Source organism: Ornithodoros turicata, chromosome 5 (genome assembly GCF_037126465.1).
Source record: "Ornithodoros turicata isolate Travis chromosome 5, ASM3712646v1, whole genome shotgun sequence".
NCBI classification, from domain to species: Eukaryota; Metazoa; Arthropoda; class Arachnida; order Ixodida; family Argasidae; genus Ornithodoros; species Ornithodoros turicata.
Genome location: NC_088205.1, coordinates 44,927,369 through 44,949,429, shown reverse-complemented (window position 1 = coordinate 44,949,429; position 22,061 = coordinate 44,927,369). Strand labels below are relative to the sequence as shown.

Sequence of the window (22,061 nt, the reverse complement as noted above, 5' to 3'; positions counted from 1 at the left end):
GCTCAAATCTAGAGGCGGACAAGGTCGCACCTCAAAGGCACGGTCTTGAGGGAATTACAGTGGTCTCTGAAAGGGCACGCGACTTTCGGTCCTACTTTTCTTTCAAGAGGAAGCAGCGAACAAGTGCTCATTCGTGGAACCCAGCCCTCCCCTACCGATTTGTTTCGGTTTCAGTCTGTCTACCAACGTCATGATGACATTTATATTCTGTTGAGTTTCTTACGTGCTGTCCGGGACATGTATGTAAGTAGGTATAAATAGTTATGCCAAGAAATTATTTATCATTAACCGTTTTTGTAGTTTGAATCTCTTGAAAAACCATTGCACAACACCAGAACACAAAGGCTACATTATGACCCAGTTTCACCAACCTTTTCAGCATCCGAACTAAGATGAACGGTCATTAAACTCTCTGCTTCACTAAAGGAGTTATTATTACTGAAACATTCACCACATCACCGATGTAAAAAAGAAGTGTGTGTTAAGTTCAAGAATTGGCAACCCTTGATATTGGTTCAGTTAACCAGAGTTGGTGAAACCTGGCCTACGGAAGTGACCGAAATATTCATCGCATCGCAAACCAAGGTTTTTAAAAAGAATTGAGTGCTAGCATGAAGTTCTGGCAATTGTGAGTTGCATTTTAGCTGCTGCCTATGTAGCTGCAGCATAATTACAACTAATTCAGAAAAAGTAGTACAAAATTTGAACGTACTCTACTCTATCTTCCTCTGCATCGTCCTAAAAATTGTCATCATTCGAAATGCTCATCCTCTTGGCACAGATTCTGTAACAGAGTTATCAGCCATTTGTGTTCCTATTTGTGGTACTGTGGCAAACTAGCAACTTCACCCACATACCAGCATACCAGCATACCAGAACACGTAGTTATTATAAGAGTGTTTTAAACCACCTCGCACAAGTTGCAGATGCTGTTTAAGAAAGTTATAAGAAATTGAGTTAATCGTTCCAACATCAACTTTATTTTGAGATGAACAGGGAGTTTCATCGCCACCGGCAACACTCTACCCAATAGCTGCTGCTGGTGTGAGGAAGGAGATAATGTCCCATGGAGTCCAAAATTGTCAAAAGAGCTTTGAGGGCAGGCATTCGTGGCCTCGATTTAGCCAGAGGCCAAGCAATTTAGGTGGAGGGTAGGAGTCTCGATTATTAAGATATCCAAAAATGGCAGCTTGGAAAGCTCGGCGGTAGTGTGGGCAATGACGAAGAATATGCTCTGGGTCTTCTACAGCACTGCAGTGACAGCATCTGAGACAGTCAACTTGCCTTAGGTGGTAATGCCACTGAGCTGTAAATGCCCCATTGAGTCACATTCCAAGAGTCACAGTGCACCATATTGGTGAGAAGTGTTTTGTGGCATCCAGAAACCAAGCTCTGGGTAAAAATTTCTGAGTATAGACGAGAGGGAAATGTCAGTTGCCCATTGACAGGAAGACAATTTGTACAATCCATTGATCTGTTGGTCAACGAGATCTGCTTTCTCCATGACCAGTAACAGACCTTTGCGATCTTTCACTGTGATCTAATTAAACACCTCCCTCCTATGACGGTGTTCCCGGCACAGTTTTACGTTGCTGAACTACTTTTCGCGGCTCTTATCAAATATAACATTAGCGGTTCTTCGTATAGGCTGAGGCCGAGGAAAGCAAGAGACGTTTACATAATGTTTACGTTATTACCGTCGTGACAAATGGTTGACACAGCAGTTTTGCGGTACGTTTTATATGTTGTTCATCCTGGACATTTTTCTCTACCCGATTTCCTGTCCAAAGCAACTACGACTGCATCAATGTCACTTTACCCATGAATTCCTTCATGAGTTGCGCGCCTGTTAGCACACCAAGTCGTTACACGTCTGAAAAATACCTAAAGAAATCGGCAGAAGAAACATATGCTTTATTAGAGCTTGCAGCGATTATCCTTTTTGTGCATCACATCCGCAACAACATGCGAACCACATGGCTCCGCCGTTACTCCATTTTCTGAGAGAGCCTCGTTCCCAATGGTAGCCGAACGGCCGAACCGCTAAAGCGTTGTTTTCGTAGTATTCATACGCGTAGTTATTTACGCCTATAACTTAATTAAATTAATGAATAATTGAGAGAAACATGCTGAATCCGACACAGAATTGCATAAGGACTCGTTATTCTGGAGTGTGACCCGCTTACACACTGACTTTCTCACGTGAAACCATGCTTAACACTAGGAAGGGAGTTGCCTCAGGACAGAATCCGCCGATATTTCGAACAGAGACTGTTCTTCTTCTGGGCACCGTCCTCATCATTGGCATGGTATTTAAAGGGTTAGGTGTGACGTGTTTAAAGGTTCATGCGAATTGTGGGTCAACAGCCCGGAGGGAAGAAAGGTTCCGTACGGGCTTCTACGGCCGCAGTGAATGGCTGCTTTGTTAGAGTGTGGAGGGGATTATGTGAACGTAGTGATCTAGGCTACAGACCGGTTACAGAAAAATGGAAGGTTCACGAACACGTGGACGAAACGGGACAACAGGCAAGAATTGGCAAGCATAGCGAAAGATAAGGAGGTTAGTGGTTACGTGGGGAAAATTCCAGAACGAGCAAACGTTTTTTTTTTTTTTGTTGTAATATTTGTAATACAAAGTTGTGGCATGAAATAAAGAAAGTAGAAAGCAGTGGCCATGCAGAACATAACAGATGATAATGGGGGTAGAAGGGAAAAGCATATTTTATTTGTGAAGTGTTTCCAGGATGCCTTGTGATTTGTTGATACCGGACGGATGAAGAGTGTTGAACTTGTATATGAGATAAGACTCCCTATCACGTCTGTCACGTGTGGATCTAAACCCGGTTTCTAGAACATATAGTTTAATGTTGTCAAAATTGTGACCAGGAATGTTAAAGTGTTCGGCGACTGCTTTGGGGAGTTTGTTGGACGTGTCGGATCTGTGTCCGGTAAGGCGGTTGTTCATTTGTTGGCCGGTTTCACCAATGTATTGCATAGAGCAGTCGCCGCATTCAATGCAGTATATTGGCGCAGTCGAAGCTCAACGCTGAACCGCTGCGATGAACTTGCATCCTCCATCACAGTTTCTACCAGTTCCTGGTAAGCCGTCAATACCATGGGAGGAATGGTACTTACTCTTCGAAACTTACCTTACGGCTTGCGGCGGTGACTCTTTCCCCAGTGAACGCAAAGTTTCTATCCTGCAAAACTGTCTTGGCGCGGAAGGTCAAAAGCAGTATCGTCACTTGCCGGATATTTCTATTCAGAGGAGCACGGGATCGGCTACAACTTCGCCTCAGCCTGATGCCGCGTCTGCTGGAGATACTGCTCCTCCTCAGGATCCTTACGTCGTTGCGGTCATAAAGCTAAGGACTCGTTTCACGACGAGCGTCAACAGAACTGCCGAACGCTACAAATTTCATTCGCGGGCTCAGTTTGCTGAAGAAACTGTGGACGAATATGTCTCTGCTCTCACGGAACTCGCTTCCACCTGTAGCTTTGGGACCCTCACCGAAGAAATGATCTGCGATCAATTTGTTGAGAAAACTGGTCGAAGGGAGATACGGGATCGTCTCCTCTTGGAGCCTTCCCTGACCTTGGACTCTGCCTTGGTAATTGGAAGGCATGTCGAACAGGCCATACGAGAATCGGCTTTGCTGTCGAGTCCAGTTCATTCTTCGCAAGTAGCAGCAATACGAAAGAATGATTCCACTCCAGTGAAGACCAAGTGCTTCAGATGTGGATCGGCGAAACACAAGGCAAACAATCCCTCTTGCCCTGCCAAGGACAAAATATGCCGCAAGTGCCGCAAGAAGGGCCACTTCGAATCCGTCTGCCGCTCAAGTACGAAGCAACGGAAGATGGTGCGCGAGCTCGACACCTCACTATTTGCCGTCACATCTGCAACACCTTCGGCAATCTTCTGTCAAGTTGAGGTCGACCATATTCTGCTGAGGATGTTAGTCGACACAGGATCGTCAGTCTCCTTGCTGCCCATTACCTTATACAAGCAGCATTTCAAGCACCTATACCGCTCGAACATTCTGCAGTTAAGCTCAAGTCCTATTCGCATGAAGTTATTCCTGTCCACGGAACGTTCACAGCTTTGGTGAGCTTCGCCAAACGTTCGAAAGCCTGCACTTTCTACGTCGTAAAGTCTGGATCTCCAATCTTGGGTATTGACGCCCTTCATGCACTGGATATCAAGTTGGATGTCGCACAGCTGAGATGCTCTCGCGTACAAGCTGAGTCAGACGACAGCATGGAATGTACTGTCCCAGATCAGTTTCCACGTCTATTTGCCGACGGGTTAGGACTTGCAAGAGGGTTCTCTCATAAGGTTACTGTCAAGACTTCAGTGATTCCTGTGCAGCAGAAACTGCGACGGCTGCCATTAGAAGTCCGACAGAAGGTATCCGAGGAACTGCAAAAGTTAGAGCAAGCGGACATCATCGAGCGGGTTGACGCGTCCGAATGGGTGTCTCCCATCGTCGTCGTCTGGAAAAGGACCGGAGAACTGCGCTTATGCGTCGATCTACGGAAACCAAACGAAGCAATCATTGTGGACAGCCATCCACTTCCGCACGTAGACGATCTGTTTCACAAGTTAGCCGGTGCTCATTTCTACTCGAAATTGGACCTTTCGTCTGCGTATCATCAGCTGCAGTTGGCCGAAGAAAGCAGGGACCTTACCGCTTTCATCACTCACGAGGATCTTTTCCGGTACGAGAGGGTTTGCTTTGGCCTGGCCTCGGCGGCAGCAGCTTTCCAGAAAATGTTATCTACTGTCTTAAAGGGACTATGAAATTTCCCGAACCCCCATACTTTTTTTTGATGGAAACTGTTCTTCCCGCAGAGAAACTAATATGCCACAAATTTTTCCGGACGAAATCGCTCCACTCTGCGAGGAGCGCGCGCTGGAAATGTCTCTTCCGCGTTCCTCCTCTCCCGCGCATATTTCCCTGCCGATGGTGTAACCAGGCCCCCACAGCTCCCCCTCTTCGCGGCTCTAAAAAAATGTTTGCACGTCATAAACACGTGATATTACTCCGTCAGGCATCATAGTTGATACCCATTGGCCGAAGGACATTGCGCGCTCCGCTATTGGTTGGCAAAGTTTCAAAAGAGCATTCTTTCGCGGGCTGCCTGTCTGGCGGGCAGTTACGAGAAGAGAAAGGAGAGAAGTGGCAGCGGCGTCTCGCGTCTCGACGATGTCAGTTGACACCACGGTATGATGGCATTGTTCAAAGAGAAGTCCCAGATTTGTCCGTGTGTCAAAGTGGCTCAACGCGTGTTGTGATGTTTCCCGACACAACTATCCTACGTACGAACAGTCTCTCGAGTTCAGAACTGGAATGCAGTGGTGAGTTGACGCCTGAGGAACACTTGTGAGCGCCGTCGCATTTTCAAATGCAGTCACAACGGAGACAGGATTCGGTGTCCGTGCGACAAGCATTGCCCGCTTCGTTGAAACCTTCGCACTGCAACCAACGAAAGGTGAAAGGCTCACCGTGAAATCGCATGCACTCGTGTGAGCGTCGCTCACTTCTGGGAGTAGAGTGTGTGTGTGTTTTTCGAGTTCGAACTTGGTCAACGAACGCAACGATTTGGACTCTGTAGGCATGGTGAATATTTGTGTCAGACTATTGAATCAATACGATGTTTCAAATAAATGTGTATTTTGTCAAAAATTTGCCTAGTAGTTCTGGAATACGGAATAACAAGCGTCGGGCATGAAAACCAGTAAAAGTTAAAGCCGATGGTAGCCAGTACTGGCCAGTGCCGGGCCGAAAGGCGAGCCAAACTGAGAGACTCCTGATTGGCCGAAAGGTAGGCATTATAGTTAATTTTCATTGGTTGCATGTCCAGTGTTGCCTGAATTATCTCAAACTATGGGCTCTATGGGGAGCTGTGGGAGCCTGGTGTAACTGTACGAACCGCACTTCGGTTCCCCGTTACGTCACCGGTGTTGCACAATGGCAAGTAATGCCGCGAGCTCGCGCTGTGGCAGCCGCCACTGCCGAAATCTGCCGATCGCGCGAAAACTGTTGTCATGGAGGTTTCCACTCCCGATGAACGCATACGCGGGATCCTACGGCGCATGCTCCTGGCTGGATTCCTCGGCTCGGCAACACGTCACGATGACGTGTTGCTGAGCCGGCCGTGGTCGCGTCAAGTTACCCGTTGTGTCTCCGCTCGGCAGCTCGCCACGGCGTGGCGCCAACTGTCCTCCCTTCGCCGCTCCGTTTAAATTCGCTCGCGCGACGAAAGTAAAATTTCGGTTTTAGACTCAGAAAAATGTCTTCTTTCGAACGAAACGAAGAAAAAAATCGTTTCATAGTCCCTTTAAAGGGTTGTGAAGGAACAATTCGCTACCTGGACGACATTCTTGTCTTTGGGAAAAACCGCAGGGATCATGACAACAATCTCCGCATGGTTCTCCAGCGGCTAGAAAGCTCACTGTTACGTCTCAACAAGAAGAAATGCATATTTGGCGTTCAGGAAGTACAGTTCTTGGGCCACAGGATAGTTAACGGCACGTTGAAGCCATCGCAGGATACGTTGGAAGCCATTATTGAGGCACCAAGCCCGCAGACCGTATCAGCACTTCGTTCGTTTCTGGGCCTTGCAAGTTATTACTTGAAGTTTATTCCGAATTTTTCTTCTGTGACAGAGCCGCTACGACGACTCCTTCGGAACGGTGTCCCGTTCACTTGGACTTCTGAGCAGCAAGATGCTTTCAAAAGTGTCAAGTTACTTATGAGGGACTGCATCCCGTTAGCGCTTTTTGATTCGTCCTTGCCCACGGTCGTTACGACTGACGCCTCCAATTGCGGGCTTGGCGCCGTTCTTCAACAGCAACATCCTGAAGGGCTCAGAACAGTATGCTTCGCATCAAGATCCTTGTCTTCTACGGAAGAGGCCTACTCTACAGGCGAAAAAGAAGCTCTCGCATGCCTCTGGGCCTGCGAGAAATGGCACATCTACTTATTTGGAAGGCGGTTCCTTCTGCGGACCGACCATCAAGCGCTTGTTACATTGCTGTCGACTCGGGGCTACGGACGTCAACCAATGAGGATTGCCAGATGGGCTGCACGGTTGTTGCAATACAATTACGAAATTCAGTACAAGTAGGGGCAGGACAACACGGTGGCCGACGCACTATCGCGCATGCCACTGAGCAACACCGAGAAAGCACCCTGCGCCACACCCGACGAATCAGAGTTCGTTTGTTACGTTCAGCAACTCCAACTGTCTCCACTGACACTATCTGAGCTACAGGATAGCACGGGTAACGACCCCGTAATGACTAACCTCCTGAAACTCTGCACTACTTCTTGGCCGTCGGCGGCAAGGGAGGACAAAAACCTTGCACCTTACTATTGCGTCCGGGAAGAGCTTTCTACTATCCAGGGTATCGTCACCAGAGGAGAAAAAGTAGTACCTCCTACAGCACTCCGGAAGCGAATCATCAGCCTGGGTCATGAATCACACCCAGGAATAGTGCGTACGAAGCAACGGATTCGCATGCGCTACTGGTGGCCAAAGATAGACTTGGAGATAGAAGAATACGTTCGAGCTTGCCATATTTGCAGCACGGCGGATAAAACAGCCGTTACAAGACATGCGCCGCTGCAACCCGTACCGTTTCCTTCCGGACCCTGGAAACAAGTTGGAATCGACCAGGTTGGACCCTTCAGCAACTTACCGTCAGGATGCCGTTTCGCCATCACTGCCGTAGACTATTACAGCAAATGGCCTGAGGTCAAAATGACGCCAAAAGTCACGACGGATACAGTAATCGCATTTCTCCGCCAACTTTTCGCAAGGGAAGGGTATCCAGACATCATCGTCTCTGATCACGGCAGTCAATTCCAATCACATGCATTTAAGTCTTTTCTACAAGACAGAGGCATCCAGCATCACCAGTCTTCGGTTTACTACCCTCAGTCCAATGGACAAATAGAACGATTCAACAGGGTGCTGAAGGACTTCATACTTCTTAGCGCTTCAGAACAAGGCACCATACTTCGTGACTTGCCGGAGTTTCTCGGCATTTATAGGAGCACACCGCATGCTGCTACACAGCTTTCACCTGCAGAATTGTTACATGGGAGGCGTATGAGGACACGGCTGGACGTCGTGGGATTTCCTTGCCTTGAGGGTAACATCATTGAAGAAATGACCAAGCTGCGGACGAGGGTGAAAGACTATCAAAAGCGTATGAAGCAGAACTTCGACTCACGAAACAGGGTTAAGCAGCCGGCGTTCGAAGGTGGCGATTTCGTCAGGGTTAGACTCCCGTGAAGCCAGCCCAAAAGTTCATCGTCATTTAGTTCTCCACTGCGCATTCAGGAGAAAGTGGGCCCGGCGACATACAGGACGAGCGATGGACGAACGTGGAATGCTTCACGGTTGCCCGCCTCCCGGCCGACTCCGTCTGGTTCAACGGATCCAGCCGGTTCATCAGGTCAGCTCACACCCACGGTGTATCCCAGGAACGAAGACAGTCACGCTGCCAGTCCTCCACCTCGGCGCTCTCAACGAAATCGTCGTCCACCCGAGCGTTACCCATTGTATTCAAAGGGGGGACCCTGTTCTTGAAGAAGAACAGGTTCTTCAAGAACAGGTACTTCAAGAACTTGTACTTCAAGAACAGGTTCTTTAAACAAACCGACGGATGCCCCATGGGCAGCCCAATTTCAACGACCATTGCCAACTTAGTCATGGAGTTTGTTGAAGACAAGGCCTTACAGGACGCAGGACAATTCATCACCTTTTACAGACTTTATGTTGACGACACATTTGTGGAGAATTTCACCAACACATTCTTTGACAAGCTGAACAGCATTCATCCTAACATCCAGTTCACGTGCGAGGAGGAGAAAGAGAAAAAGATCGCCTTTTTGGATGTCCTCGTGCAAAGAGACCCGTGCGGAAACTTGAAGACCTCGGTTTACAGAAAACCGTGCGACACAGGTCAGGTCCTGCATTATGGTTCGGGGCACCCTCTTGAACACAAGCGATCGGTTGTTCGTTCCCTGCTTTCACGTGCCATGAAGATCCCTTCAGATCATCAGACAAGGCCTGAAGAAATAACAAAGGCCAAAGCGGATCTACGAAGAAGGGCATACCCCGAGCAATTTATCTGTGATACATACCACCGAATGATGAATACACGCCCGGAACAGGCGGAAAGTAGTCAAGAAAGACCCATGTACGTTACCATCCCCTACCTGAAGGGTGTGTCAGAACCAATTAGACGAGTGCTCTCCCAGGTGAACATTAAAACTGCATTTAAGCCCACGACAACTCTGAGGAACGTACTAAGACACCCCAAGGACAGAACACCACCGGAAGAAGAACGAGGCGTTGTATACAAGGTATCTTGTCAAGATTGCCCTGCCGTGTACATCGGAGAAACAGGAAGGAAGACACGAACAAGAATGAAGGAACACAAGAAAGATATCGAGAAATCAGCAACAAACCCAACAGAACTGTGTGAACACGCGCGCAAAACAGGACACGTGTTAGACCTTGACAACCCATGCATTCTGGCGAAAAAGAACAAATGGGGGGTGAGGAGATAGCTGGAGTCATGGCACATAAAGAAAACAAAAGAAGCTATCAATCGACAACCAGGCCCCCTCCCAGAATGCTACGCTCCTCTTCTACGTAAATACCCTGTGACGACCAGGACAGCGTCATTCTGATGATGGGACCCGAATGGGACCCGAAACGTTAACTGTATTTTGTTATGTTTGTTGAAAGCCGGTGCGGTTCAAACTAGTAAAGATCACTACGTTCACATAATCCCCTCCACACGCTAACAAAGCAGCCATTCACTCCGGCCGTAGAAGCCCGTACGAACCCTTTCTTCCCTCCGGGCTGTTGACCCACAATTCGCATGAACCTTTAAACACGTCACACGTAATCCTTTAAATACCATGCCAATGATGAGGACGGTGCCCAGAAGAAGAACAGTCTCTGTTCGAAATATCGGCGGCTTCTGTCCTGAGGCAACTCCCTTCCTACATCTCTACCGATTCACTGGATTTCTACCCATCTACATGCTTAACACTGTTCTGCATAGACCCAATATGATTTATTTTGACAGAGTGGGTTTCAAAGGGATGAGTATTGATGGTTGGATTTCTTAGCGTGGATTTCAAAAGTTTTATTATTAAGAGTTGGCAACAGGGTACACTCCCACCTCAGGCTATCCTAGCTGACTAACGGCAAATGCGCCGAAATATGCACTGTTTATGCATTTTTTGCAGGAAATATGCATTTTTTGCGGATTGTGCACTAACGCGCAATATATGCATTTATATGCAACATAAAATCATCGTAATCGGCCCCAAACAGGGACCAAAAGCCGTCTTTCGTTGCCCACGTGCAGGACCATATATCACTCTAAGAAATTTATCTGTTATTTTACGGAAAAAGTACAGGAAAACATAACCCAGACGCCGTCCGTAAAATGACAGAAAAGCGGTATAAGTCCTTCCAGCATTAGTCTGTAAAAATAACGGAAACTGCGTTATATTACACGTTTGTTTTAAATTGGTTTACACTCCTACTATTTTAAAAAGCAGACATTTCGTGTAATATTACGCTGACTATGCAAATTGCTTTGCAATCGGTATTGCAATTACCCATGACGGTACCACTCTATTGTTTTTCCTATTTTATTTTAATAGTTCTGTGCAACTAGAATCATGTACATGAGCTCCCAACCACCAAATAAATTGCACTTAATTTTCTGGCTGTATGTTATTTGCCGTTCGCATGAGGGGGAACCCATGGAGAGAACAGACGGATGAGGTCAGGCAACACACAAGCACATATCCATACAATAGCTTTTATTATGATTATGTGCATACATTGAAAATGCAGACAAAGAAAATACCGAACCGCTAGCTGTGTACCACAGTACGTATATGGATATATTATCCCTAGAAAACAAAAGAAGAAGAAAAAGCAGGCACCATGTGCATGCAGGATGAGTGTGCACCACAGACTGACACTACGCTGTTCTTCTGTTCACCTTTCGTGTAAGCCCACGCTGTCATCCGCGACAGAAACGTGTGCTTCCTTGTGTGTTCACACTTTTGAGGTCTATGTTTACGGTCAGCCAACTGCAGAAAAAATGAACGAAAATAAAGTAGTCAACTTTGTATGACGCTTCATGACCCCACCGGCCCCAGGGTTCATGTACGACGCGTGGTGAGTACCTCACAAAAGTCCGTAACCCTCTACGCAAAAAATAAAAAAATAAAAAAAAAAGAACCGTACTAAGTGTGGCCTCACACGCGAATCACAGTTTGGAATGGGGAGCGTCTTACCTTCCTTGTTTATTCATGCGGGGCTAAGCCCACTAAAAAGATATCATGCAAAGCAAGTGCCCCACCGCCACTTAGCGTTCGAATCGCACATCACAGCGTCCACTGGTCGTTCACAACACGGACATACCGTGAGAAATCTACGTTGGCGTCAGCCATAAGTTTGCTCAGTTTAGCTAGAAGAGCTAACACTTGTGATGGAGAGTGCAGATTCTAAAACCTCGTGAGTAAGGACATCAAATCAAGAACTCAATCACAGTGACATTCCCAACGGCAAGCAACACATGTTCCGTGCCCAAAGGGCGATACACGTTTCACTAAAGTACTCAGTCATTGTCTGATTTACTCACTCATTTGTCGTTCCAACACAATTGAGTTCGAAGGAGCAGTGCCACCGTGCCAAACTTCACTTGCTAAGTTGTAGGCGTTGTAGGTTCTAGCGTCGTCTGCAAAACATCGCCACCCGCCAAGTACCAGCCACCTGCGCGTCGCGAATACAACGCCACCTGCAATATTCTTTTCGGTTTCGGTTTCATTTCATGCTGTTTCGACATTTAACAACAAGCGAGTCTTACCTAGAAGTATGTTCAGCGGTGCAATAAACAGGCCGGTCAGCGCACTGGTCGTTTCACACAATAGACGCCATCTTGGAACAGAAAAACAGCTTTTACGCGGTAAAGGGCAATTACAGGCACGAGCCACAAAATTTTACAGACTTTTGTCAGCAAAGTCGTCCGTAAAATAAGACCACTTTTTACAGTGAGAGAAAGAAAAAAATGTGCATTTGCATGAAAATCCGCGCTCTAGCTAATCAGTGTAGAGCACTGCACGGGCTCGCGCTTACCCGAAAGCCCGATCCCAGCTCGGCCCGTGGCCCGGTCCGGGTAAAGCCTTCTTTTTACGGGCCTGGGCTGGACTCGGGCTTGACCATAATGGCTCGGGCGGAGCTCGAGCCTCTGTTACGCCACTGTTAGTTAGCCGCGATCAACTTTTACAGCGCGCTACACTGCGCCTGGCCGGTACCCTATAAATTTCTCGGGCTCGGGACGGGCCTGTACCGCGGGACCTAGAAATTATTCGGGCTTGGGCCAGGTATGGAGCCGCCGGGCATTGCTCGGGCCTAAGAATGCGGCCCGTGCAGTGCTCTAGATCAGCGCATAAGCGAAAGAACAAGCAACGGAACGACCAACGAAACGCTATGCACGTTGCACTAAAAAAGCTAATGTTTTCTGCGCTACAACGATCAGATAATTCGCCATTACTTTTCCATGTGTGAACTTTACGGAAGTGGTGATAGGCTTTCCTCAGAACGGAAGACGCGCTTCGGGGTCAGGCAAATTGTAGAGAAGGGGCATGTAAACAGTGTTGTGTTGTTAAGAACTGATAGAGCGCATGATAGAGGTAGTTGTCATTCTTTGTCCTCGTGCCTGTTGGTTTGTTTGTAAGAGGTCGAAGAGAGGTCGGATCGTCTCAGCCGTCGCCGTGCTTCCGTTAAACCAACTATAGTTTTAAAACATAAGAAATGCTTATGAAAGGCTTTATGAAGGCTTTAAAAGGCTTATGAAACATATGAAAGGCTCTCAAGATTTTTCATTTACAAGGTTCTGCTGCATTTAAGCAGAAATGAACTTTTGCCTCCTCGTTGTCAGTCCTAACGAAGCCATAGTGAAGCATTTCTCCCCCGTTTGCCTGGTTAGTGAAGCCTCCCAAATTTCGCTTTCGCTGGGTATTTGCTATCGAGCCCTTATCACAGTCCTGTCAAAAGCACTTTGGCATGCAGCCCCGCGGCTGAGTCGTTTATATACCATTTTTTGTGTTCATTGGGGTTGGCGTCTACAGAACTACCCGTGTGATGTACACATGGGTCCTCCAGCTGGGCAACGGGATGTCGTAAATAAACCCAATGGAGCAAGGGACGCCCGCTCTTCATGGTTGATGCCGCAGTCATGCACTGTTATTCTCAGCCCCCCCCCTTTTATTAACCTTTTGAAGCAGATAGTTTAATTTTCTATTACCGCCGCACACTACGCTTATGGACAAACAGATATCACCAACCAAAAATCCACGAAACGGGTTTCCCGACGTTTCGTAGCCGACTTGGCTCCTTCTGGGGTGAATAAATTGGGTAGGAGCAGCTTCTTTTATACTCTAGGTGGCGAAATCGGGATCACTTGGGGGCGTTGGCTATAGATGACGTGTCACGGGTCGTTGACATAAGCCGTAAGTAAGGTCCCCACAGATTAGTTGATGTTTCCCGGGGTTAGCTGGATATGCCAGGATTCCAAGAAGAGTCTCCTTGTCAGATTAGTCTCTAGGTCAATGACAGTGGTCACTCCGTTCTACATTGGAATTGCGTAAATCCGATGTGGAACGGGGCGCCCTGGCCGAACATTGCGACGCCCGCGACCATGTGATCGACTTTGAGAACGCCACTGTCATTGACCTAGAGGCTAAGCTGACAAGGAGGCTCTTTTTGGAATCCTGGCAGCTAACCCCGGGAAATATGAACTAATCCGTAGGGACCTTACCTACGGCTTACGTCAACGGCCTGGACACGTCATCCATAGTCCCGATTTCGCCACCTACAGTATAAAAGAAGCTGCTGCTGCCCTTTCAACTTATATTTCCCCAAAAAGTATTTCCATACTTAGCGGTCAATCACCTACCTAACTGGATTTGAAAGCTACACAACACACACACATGCACATATAACTTCATAACCTAGTTACTGCGGATTTGGAGTTGGACGGACTAAAAATAATACGGCAGATTTAATTACGGCTTACGCTACACTCCATTGAACAATCTTGAAAATATTGGAAGAGAATGGCATAACACACGTTTTGCAGCTTTGGCCCTATTTCCCACACAAACGCCTGCCTCTACGAATTATGGCACGCGGTCGAGAAACTATTATTTCCCCTTCAATTCCTTTAAATGTCAAGTGGAGCTAGAGGCCACCAGCCTGTAAAGAGCCACTAACTGATTTTGAACTTAGCATCCATCTTTGAAATACCCAAATAATCGCCCGCGTATGGAGCTCCTTTTTTTTCTATACCCGTTTGGATATATTTCACCGCCCTCTCTACGGTTGCTGAGTCGAGACAACTCAACACAGGGGAAATCTTGGAGCCTATGCGCTCCCGTATCCCTATGCCATATGGCATAGGGATACGGGTGTATCTTTTAACACTTTTATCGTGAACATTGCACTATACCGACAGGCTCAATAGACAGTTTTAACTAAACACATCGTTGCTTTCTTGAAATACTACGATTTCCTGCTGCGATCATCCAAAAACTGTGGCAAAGAAATGGTCTAAGATTCATTTGATGTAGCAAGTGTGTAACGCTTGTCTCATCCGATAGAAGAAACAAAATTCATGTCTTTGAGCACCCAAAAAATAAAATGTGTGAATTACCGTTCCAAAACACCAAATACGTGTTTCTCCGGAACCAGTCTGTAAATCCGTATTTTGTTCGTTTTTTCGCAACAAATGGAATCCTAGGTCAGTCAAATTCGAAGAACGTACGTTGAGGATGACATATAACAGAGTAAAATATCGGTACTGCCGAGTGAGGTGTTCTTGTGGCGAGTGATTTTGTCTCTCTTCGATATAAGCAGTTGAAAGCGAAATTCTGTCGCAAAACCCATGAAGAACCTGCACAGTATCACGTAATACCACCTAGTGCATAGTACGACCTTAGAGAAACCACTAAGATCTCAACGCTAAAATACCCCATTCATTATCTCCAAAATAAAGTTGTTAACAAAAGAAAACGTATACTTACCTCCCACTGCAATGCATACAAGTGTCAAGAAAAGCATTGTGGTACCCCAGTAAGCGTTCACCAAAGATCTCTAGAACCCCCCGCCTGTAGCGTATTTAAAGGGAGAATCTCGCTGCAGAGAATCACGGGAAGGATGGCTCGTGGCAAATCTATTCGTGGAACCTTCAGGCTCTGTTTCGGTTCCGAGAAAGTCATTGGTTATGCGTGACGCATGTTTGATGACAACGTCGTATGCAAACGGGCAGCAACAGAACATAACAAGTCCAATCGACACGTGCCTGGTATTTCGTCTGCTTCGACAGGAAAGTGTTTCTCCAACCAAGTTATGAAGCGGAGCGTGAAGAAATGACCGTGTGCGCGTAAATGCTTTGCGTACAGGGTTTTCACATGAGCGCAATCAACGTATTTTTCCACACAGCGTAGTGTAGTGTGAAACATGAAACCTCCGTGTTAGTCACAGCCCTGCCAGATGTAGCAATTCTCTGGCTGTTAACAATATGCGTCCAGATATGACTCAAAGAAAAAAAAGGGTGTAAAAGCTACCGCACCCAGGGCCGGCTCTAGGTATGTGCTGCTGGTGGGGCCGCATCGGACCCCGCGCTTCGTGCAACATCGTGAAAGAAAGCGTGAGTCCAATGCGAAATGCAATGCTGTCGAACGGAAACGAAGTACCAGGATCTGTTCGCTTATCAGACATTATTTCCGAGTTTGCCAGAAAGAAGGTGAAAAACAGTTCGTAACTATGTGGCAGTTTTGGGAAAAGTTACTTTGAAAATAACTAAGTTACAGTTACAGTTACTCGAGCAAAAACATAACTAAGTTACAGTTACAGTTACTGGAGCAAAAACATAACTAAGTTACAGTTACAGTTACTCGAGCAAAAACATAACTAAGTTACAGCTACAATTATTTCAAGAAAAAAAGTAACTCGTTAAGTTACAGTTAGTAGCTACAGCTAGTAGTTGCAGTTTCTTTGCGGATTTTACAAACATACATGGCACCGACAGTCTTTATTGCAAACATGGAGGTTATGTACAATGTTGATGATGATGATGATTATTGGGATTTTTTTGGCGCAGCGACAACGAAGGTCATAATGCGCAAAGGTTGGTGAAAGTTAAAATTGTAGTGATTTATTTAAAACCACAAGGTAGCATAGATAAAAGAACAAACGGGATTAAAAATTTACAACTTGTCGAGTATACCGACGTCTCTAAAAAACTTAAAAACGTTCTCAAAATGAACAAGAGGTTCATCACCCAGTAAAAGAGCTGGATGAAAAGGAATAAAGTTCTTATAAAAGTGTTGAAAGTAGCGTTGACGATTAAAATTGTACAAAGGGCATTCTATGAGAATGTGTATAATGGAAAGTTGTGTATCGCAGTTCATACAATGTGGTGGCTCCTCTCCCTCAAGTAGGAACCCATGTGTAACATATGTGTGTCCTATCCTTAGCCGGCAACGTGTTCTCTCTTGAAGCCGGTTTTCAAGAGGATAAGTAGACCTCCCAATTTTACCTTTGATGAGACGGAGTTTATTATTGGTTTGAGTTTCCCAAAACTGCTGCCACTTCACCTTCATTTTGTATTTTAACACGCGAACTAAATCCTCAAACGGCACATCAAAAGGGGTAACATCATCGGACTGCAGGATGGCAGCTGCAGCCCGGTCAGCACATTCATTTCCTGCAATGCCCACATGGCTGGGCACCCAGCAAATGGTTAGCTTGTACCCTTTGCTAGTGATCAATGATGCTAAATGTCTCGCACGTTGAATAAGGAAGTTTTTTGTTTTATGGAAGCTACATATCGCATGCAAGGCACTAAGAGAGTCAGTGTAGATGACTGATGATGTGATATGATTCTGTAAGATAAAGTTAAGCGCCAAAATTATAGCATAAACTTCAGCGCTGAATATCGACATCACCAGATTTAGGCGATGTGCCCTTGTCGATGTTGTCGTTACCATTGCGCACGATACGCCTGTGCTTGTTTTTGATCCGTCTGTGTAAAGGTCCACATGATCACCAAAACTGTTTCTGAGGTGTTTAAATTCTTGTTGCAGTACAACTGAGGAGGTATCGACCAGCTCCGGTGGCGCAGCGGTAACGCGTGCGCTTGGAGACTGGGAGGTCCGCGGTTCGAATCCGCGGGCCGGCTGTGCCGTCTGGGGTTTTTCCTGGGTTTCCCTCAGATGTGTAATAGGCCTATGCCGGCACAGTTCCCCTGAAGTCGGCCCATGGACGCAGCTATCCACCCCCCGAGCGGATTCCGCTCGGTCTTCCACTTCACCCTTTCCTCTCCTCCTCCCCACCACCTTTCCCTTCCCGAGAAACATGCCGCCTAATCAGGCAGGCAGACCTCTCGGGTTCCTCCCAACGACACTCCTCCTCCTCCGAGGAGGAGGAGGTATCGGTTTTCCTGTATTTGGTTAATGAGCAGTTTGACTGTGTTGGTGCTGACCATGGAGGAAGATGTTTGCCAGATTCGGATAGCAAGGAATTGTATTCAGTGAAATTATAACATTGAACCTGGTGTGCAATACGCATGGACAAGGGACATGTAGCAGAGGGTCTGTTAAGAAACAGCTGTCTAAGACGTGTACTTTTGACACATGGAAGCGCCGCATGTTGAGGGTAACTTTTCGTCCTCAACGCATAACGGATAGCGAGATAAGTACGTCGCCTCTCGAGGGACATCTCACCACTTTCAACATATAGGCTTTGTACTGGTGAGGTCCGGAAAGCTCCGAGGACTAGTCGTAGCCCTTGGTGGTGTATGGGGTCCAGACGTTTCAATGTGGAGGGGCGTGCCGATCCGTAGACGATGCTTCCATAGTCTAGCCTTGATCGGACAACAGAGGTGAAAATACGGTGAAGAGTCTGTTGATCTGCTCCCCAAGACCTGTGCGAGAGGACTTTTAACAGATCCAAAGATTTTGTACATTTCACTTTCAGGTTACTTATATGTGGCAAGAAAGTGAGTTTCCGATCAAAAATCAGGCCCAAGAATTTGTGTTCCGGCCTGACTGCAAGAGATATCCCGTTCACATGAAGAGATGGATCAGGAAGCACCCCTCTCCGCCTTGAAAAGGGCACGCACACAGTTTTGTCAGCTGAAAACTTGAAGCCGTTCCCAGTGGACCATTTACTCAGTTTGTTAATGGCAAGTTGCAACTGTCTTTCGCATGTGGCTAAGTTAGAGGATGAACATGAAATCTGTAAATCGTCGACATAGAGTGAGTATGTGATAGTCGCGGGTAACGCTTTGGCAACAGAGTTCATTTTGAGAAGAAACAGGGTGACACTCAGCACACATCCCTGCGGTACGCCATTCTCTTGTACAAACGGGCGGGAAAGAGTTGTACCGAGTCGCACTCTAAACATTCTTCCAGTGAGGAAGTCCGAAATGCACTGGAAAAGGCGCCCGCGTATTCCGCACGATTTGAGATCAAGCAATATGCCGTACCGCCAAGTTGTGTCGTATGCCTTTTCTAGGTCAAAAAAGATTGATACACAGAGTTGTTTTTTAACGAAGGCTTCGCGAATAGTAGTTTCCAGACGAACAAGATGATCAGTGGTAGAACAGCCAGCCCGGAATCCACACTGGTATCTGTCAAGCAGGTTATGTTGTTCTAGGTAATACACGAGGCGGCTGTTCACCATTCGTTCGAATGTCTTTCCTAAGCAACTCGTGAGTGCTACAGGCCTGTAGCTTGTTGGGTTTGAAGTTTCTTTCCCTGGCTTCAAAAGCGGTATGATTGTTGCAGTCTTCCAATTGGAAGGAAGGTGCCCTTCTTGCCAAATTAAATTGAAGAAATATAGTAGTGCTTCTTGGGAAGTTTTAGACAAATGCAGGAGCATGGAATATGTTATACGATCTGCTCCAGGTGATGTTTGCTTTGTTATTGACAGAGCTTTCAAGAGTTCAATCATTGTGAAAGGCATGTTGTAGAGGCACCTGTCACCTCCACTGCTTTGAATTGTTGCTTTTTCAGCACTTTTCTTAATTTTTATGAAGTCTCTACTGTAATGTGACGAACTGGAGACGTTGTGGAAGTGCTCGCCAAGGACATTGGCCTGTTCACTCATGCTTTTGCAAGGTACTCCATTAACTTGTAAGAGTGGTATTGTGAATCCTGTGTAATCGCCCTTAATTTTTCTAACTCTGTCCCAAACCACTTTAGAAGAAGTGTTGCTGTTCAAAGATGACAAGAAGCTCTTCCACGATGCACATTTAGCTTCTTTTCTTGTCCACTTAGCTTTCGCTCGAGCTCTCTTAAATTGGATCAGGTTGTCTGGAGTCGGGTACCTACGAAAGATACCCCACGCTCGATTTTGATCTTTCCGCGTTTTCCCGCATTCATCTGTCCACCAAGGTTTGGGACGCTTGGGGAGACGGCCAGATGTCTGCGGGATAGATCGCTCAGCAGCATTTATAATTATCCCGGTGACAAAACGGTTTGCATCTTCAACAGACCTACCAGCTAAGGATGATGCCACAAGACTGGCTTCCTTTTGGAACAAGTTCCAGTCAGCCTTGGACAGTTTCCATCGTGGTGGTCGTGTAAGAAAAGTGTTTGTGGAACCACGAATTGTCAGGACTACGGGGAAGTGGTCACTCCCACGAGGGTTCTGTTCAACGGTCCAGTCAATACAATTATAGATGGAAGGACTACTAAAAGATATGTCTAAGGATGAAAAACTTTGTGTTGAGGAGTTTATATATGTATGTAATCCTGTGTTTAGTAGACAGACTGGTCGTGAAAGGAATAATCTTTCTACCATTTTTCCCCGGCTATCTACCTTTGAACTGCCCCACAAGGGATTGTGGGCATTCAGGTCACCTAGAATTAGGTATGGCTGAGGAAGTTGGTCACAGAGCTGTTCCAAATCTCTCTGTTGTATTACCACTGAAGGGGGCAGGTACAGTGAACATATCGTAATGACCCTGTCCAGGCATACCTGGACAGCTACTGCTTCCAAATGTGTCACGAGTGGGATCTGTTTTGCAGGTGTGGATAGTGGAAGGACCACAGCCACACCTCCAGATGTACGTGTGGTGTTAATACGATCCTTTCTGAAAACATTGTGTCTGCGAAATGGGTTTACACTTTGTTCATTCAGATACGTCTCTTGTAAGCAAAAACAGACTGCATTGTATTTTTCAAAAAGGTCGTGAATGTCATTTATATTTGAAAAGAGGCCTCGACAATTCCACTGAAGGATTACCTGTCCCATAAAGAAAGTAGTGATAAATAGCAACAAAGAGAGACTGTACATTATGTGGGAGGTGTAACCCTTGGGGGCTTCTGTTTCCCTAGGGACGTACTACCCTTGCCTCGGCCTCCTTTTTTCGTTCTTTGTTCCTTCCATGGGGAAGGATTGGGGGAAAGGCTTGACGATGATTTCTGCGACATGCAGTCATCATCGTCAACATCCATCGTGTGTGTGGCAGCCTGGGATGAGCCCCCTGTGAGCCCGTCCCAAACTGACAGCTCGCCATCAACCTCCGTAGAGGTTGTGGCCACTACTTCTCGGCTGCCCACCTGAGCAGCTGGTGCCAGCGGAAGCAAGCTCTCCGCAGGCTTTTCTTGTGTGGGGGGAGTGTGGGGTGGAGACCCAGAAGTCTGCGTCTCCACAGATTTCCGCAGTGGTGCCACTCCCCGGCGCACCACTTCGGAGAACGTGCCTTTTCTGGCAAATTCTACCTGTGTCTTTGCTTCTCTGTATGAGATATTCTGTGTTACTTTCATTTTGAGTATTTCTTTCTCTTCCTGCCAACGGGGGCAGGACCTGGAGTAGACTGGGTGGCTCCCTTTACAGTTTGCACAGCGGACTTCGTTTGCACAGGACTCTGCAGAGTGGTCCATGCCAGCACATTTTGGACAGATCGCCTGTCCTCGACAGACCTGCGAACCATGTCCAAAACGCTGGCACTTGAAACAGCGTCGCGGATTCGGGATATACGGACGTACATGGCAGTTAAGATAGCCTGCTTTGATGGTCTGAGGAAGCCTGTGCAATTGAAAGGAAAGGACAATGTGCCTCGTCGGGATGTCTTTACCATCCCGACGCATCATAATTCTCCTCGCCGTCACAACGCCTTGGTCTTTAAGCCCTTCCTCGATCTCAGTGTCTGAGCAGTCAAGGAGTTGAGACTCTGAGATGACGCCCTTCACGATGTTAAGTGTTCGGTGTGTGGTCACAGTGACTGATATATCGGCAATTTTGTCAAGTGAAAGGAGAGAGGAGCTTTGTTGCCTTGTGGTTACTTCAATTTGGAGATCTCCTGTGGTCAGCTTTCGAGCATTATAAGACTTCCCTATTGTCCTTTCTAAGTCTCTTGCAATAGTGAATGGGGATACCTTAGCCATGGGTTTGGTCTCATCTTCCGAGTGGACTATGAGGAACTTCGCAAACCAAGGTTCAGGAGTCAAGTTGAGGATTTGCATAGCTGGTGCATCGGTGCAGCGCCTCTTTTGGCGCTGATCATGTTTTTTTATACGAGATGAATCCATAAAAGAGAAGACTGATTCAGTGCAGGAGGTGTGTCGCTCACCATCGAGCCCAACGAGGGAACGTGTCCCACACGCTAACACTTGCCTCTGCACTATACCCAAGTGCAGCTTCTGGAGAGTGAAAGACTGCCCAAGGTTGACCCTTGCCGCCAAAGAAGGTGAAAAGAGGAAAAGGAGAGAAAGAAGGAGACCAAGGAAGAGAAAGTAATGAAAAGGGAGGTGGCGACTAGCTGAATAATCCTGGCCGGGTCTTCCAGGACCACCCGACTATGGGAAGCAGGGGCCAAAGTGGTGTGTTGCTTTCCCGGAGGGGCCCAGAAGGGTCCTAAACAACCTCCGGGTCCACTCAACCGCCAGGATCCCCCTTTCCCCAGACACGGGAAAGCCACGCACAGCTATACATGG

The 22,061-nt window shown here is 46.9% G+C and overlaps 2 protein-coding genes across 2 annotated transcripts in view; both read right to left on the bottom strand.

Annotated features, from left to right (window-relative positions):
• Positions 1-15,221, bottom strand: part of LOC135395710 (uncharacterized) — a 49,092-nt gene extending 33,871 nt beyond the window's left edge. The window contains exon 1 of the mRNA XM_064626803.1: positions 15,138-15,221. Coding sequence (XP_064482873.1) covers positions 15,138-15,174 — 37 coding nt within the window. The 5' untranslated portion in view covers positions 15,175-15,221. The remainder of the gene's footprint in view (positions 1-15,137) is intronic.
• A 5,196-nt stretch (positions 15,222-20,417) lies between these two features.
• On the bottom strand, positions 20,418-21,590 carry LOC135395797 (uncharacterized). The gene has a single exon (XM_064626889.1). It carries the CDS (start codon positions 21,588-21,590, stop codon positions 20,418-20,420), a length of 1,173 nt encoding a protein of 390 aa, XP_064482959.1.
• Positions 21,591-22,061: the final 471 nt, after the last annotated feature.

What these genes read in the sequence shown, in the direction of transcription:
- LOC135395797 (XM_064626889.1), bottom strand. Translation starts at nt 21,590, where the DNA reads ATGCAAATCCTCAACTTGACTCCTGAACCTTGGTTTGCGAAGTTCCTC.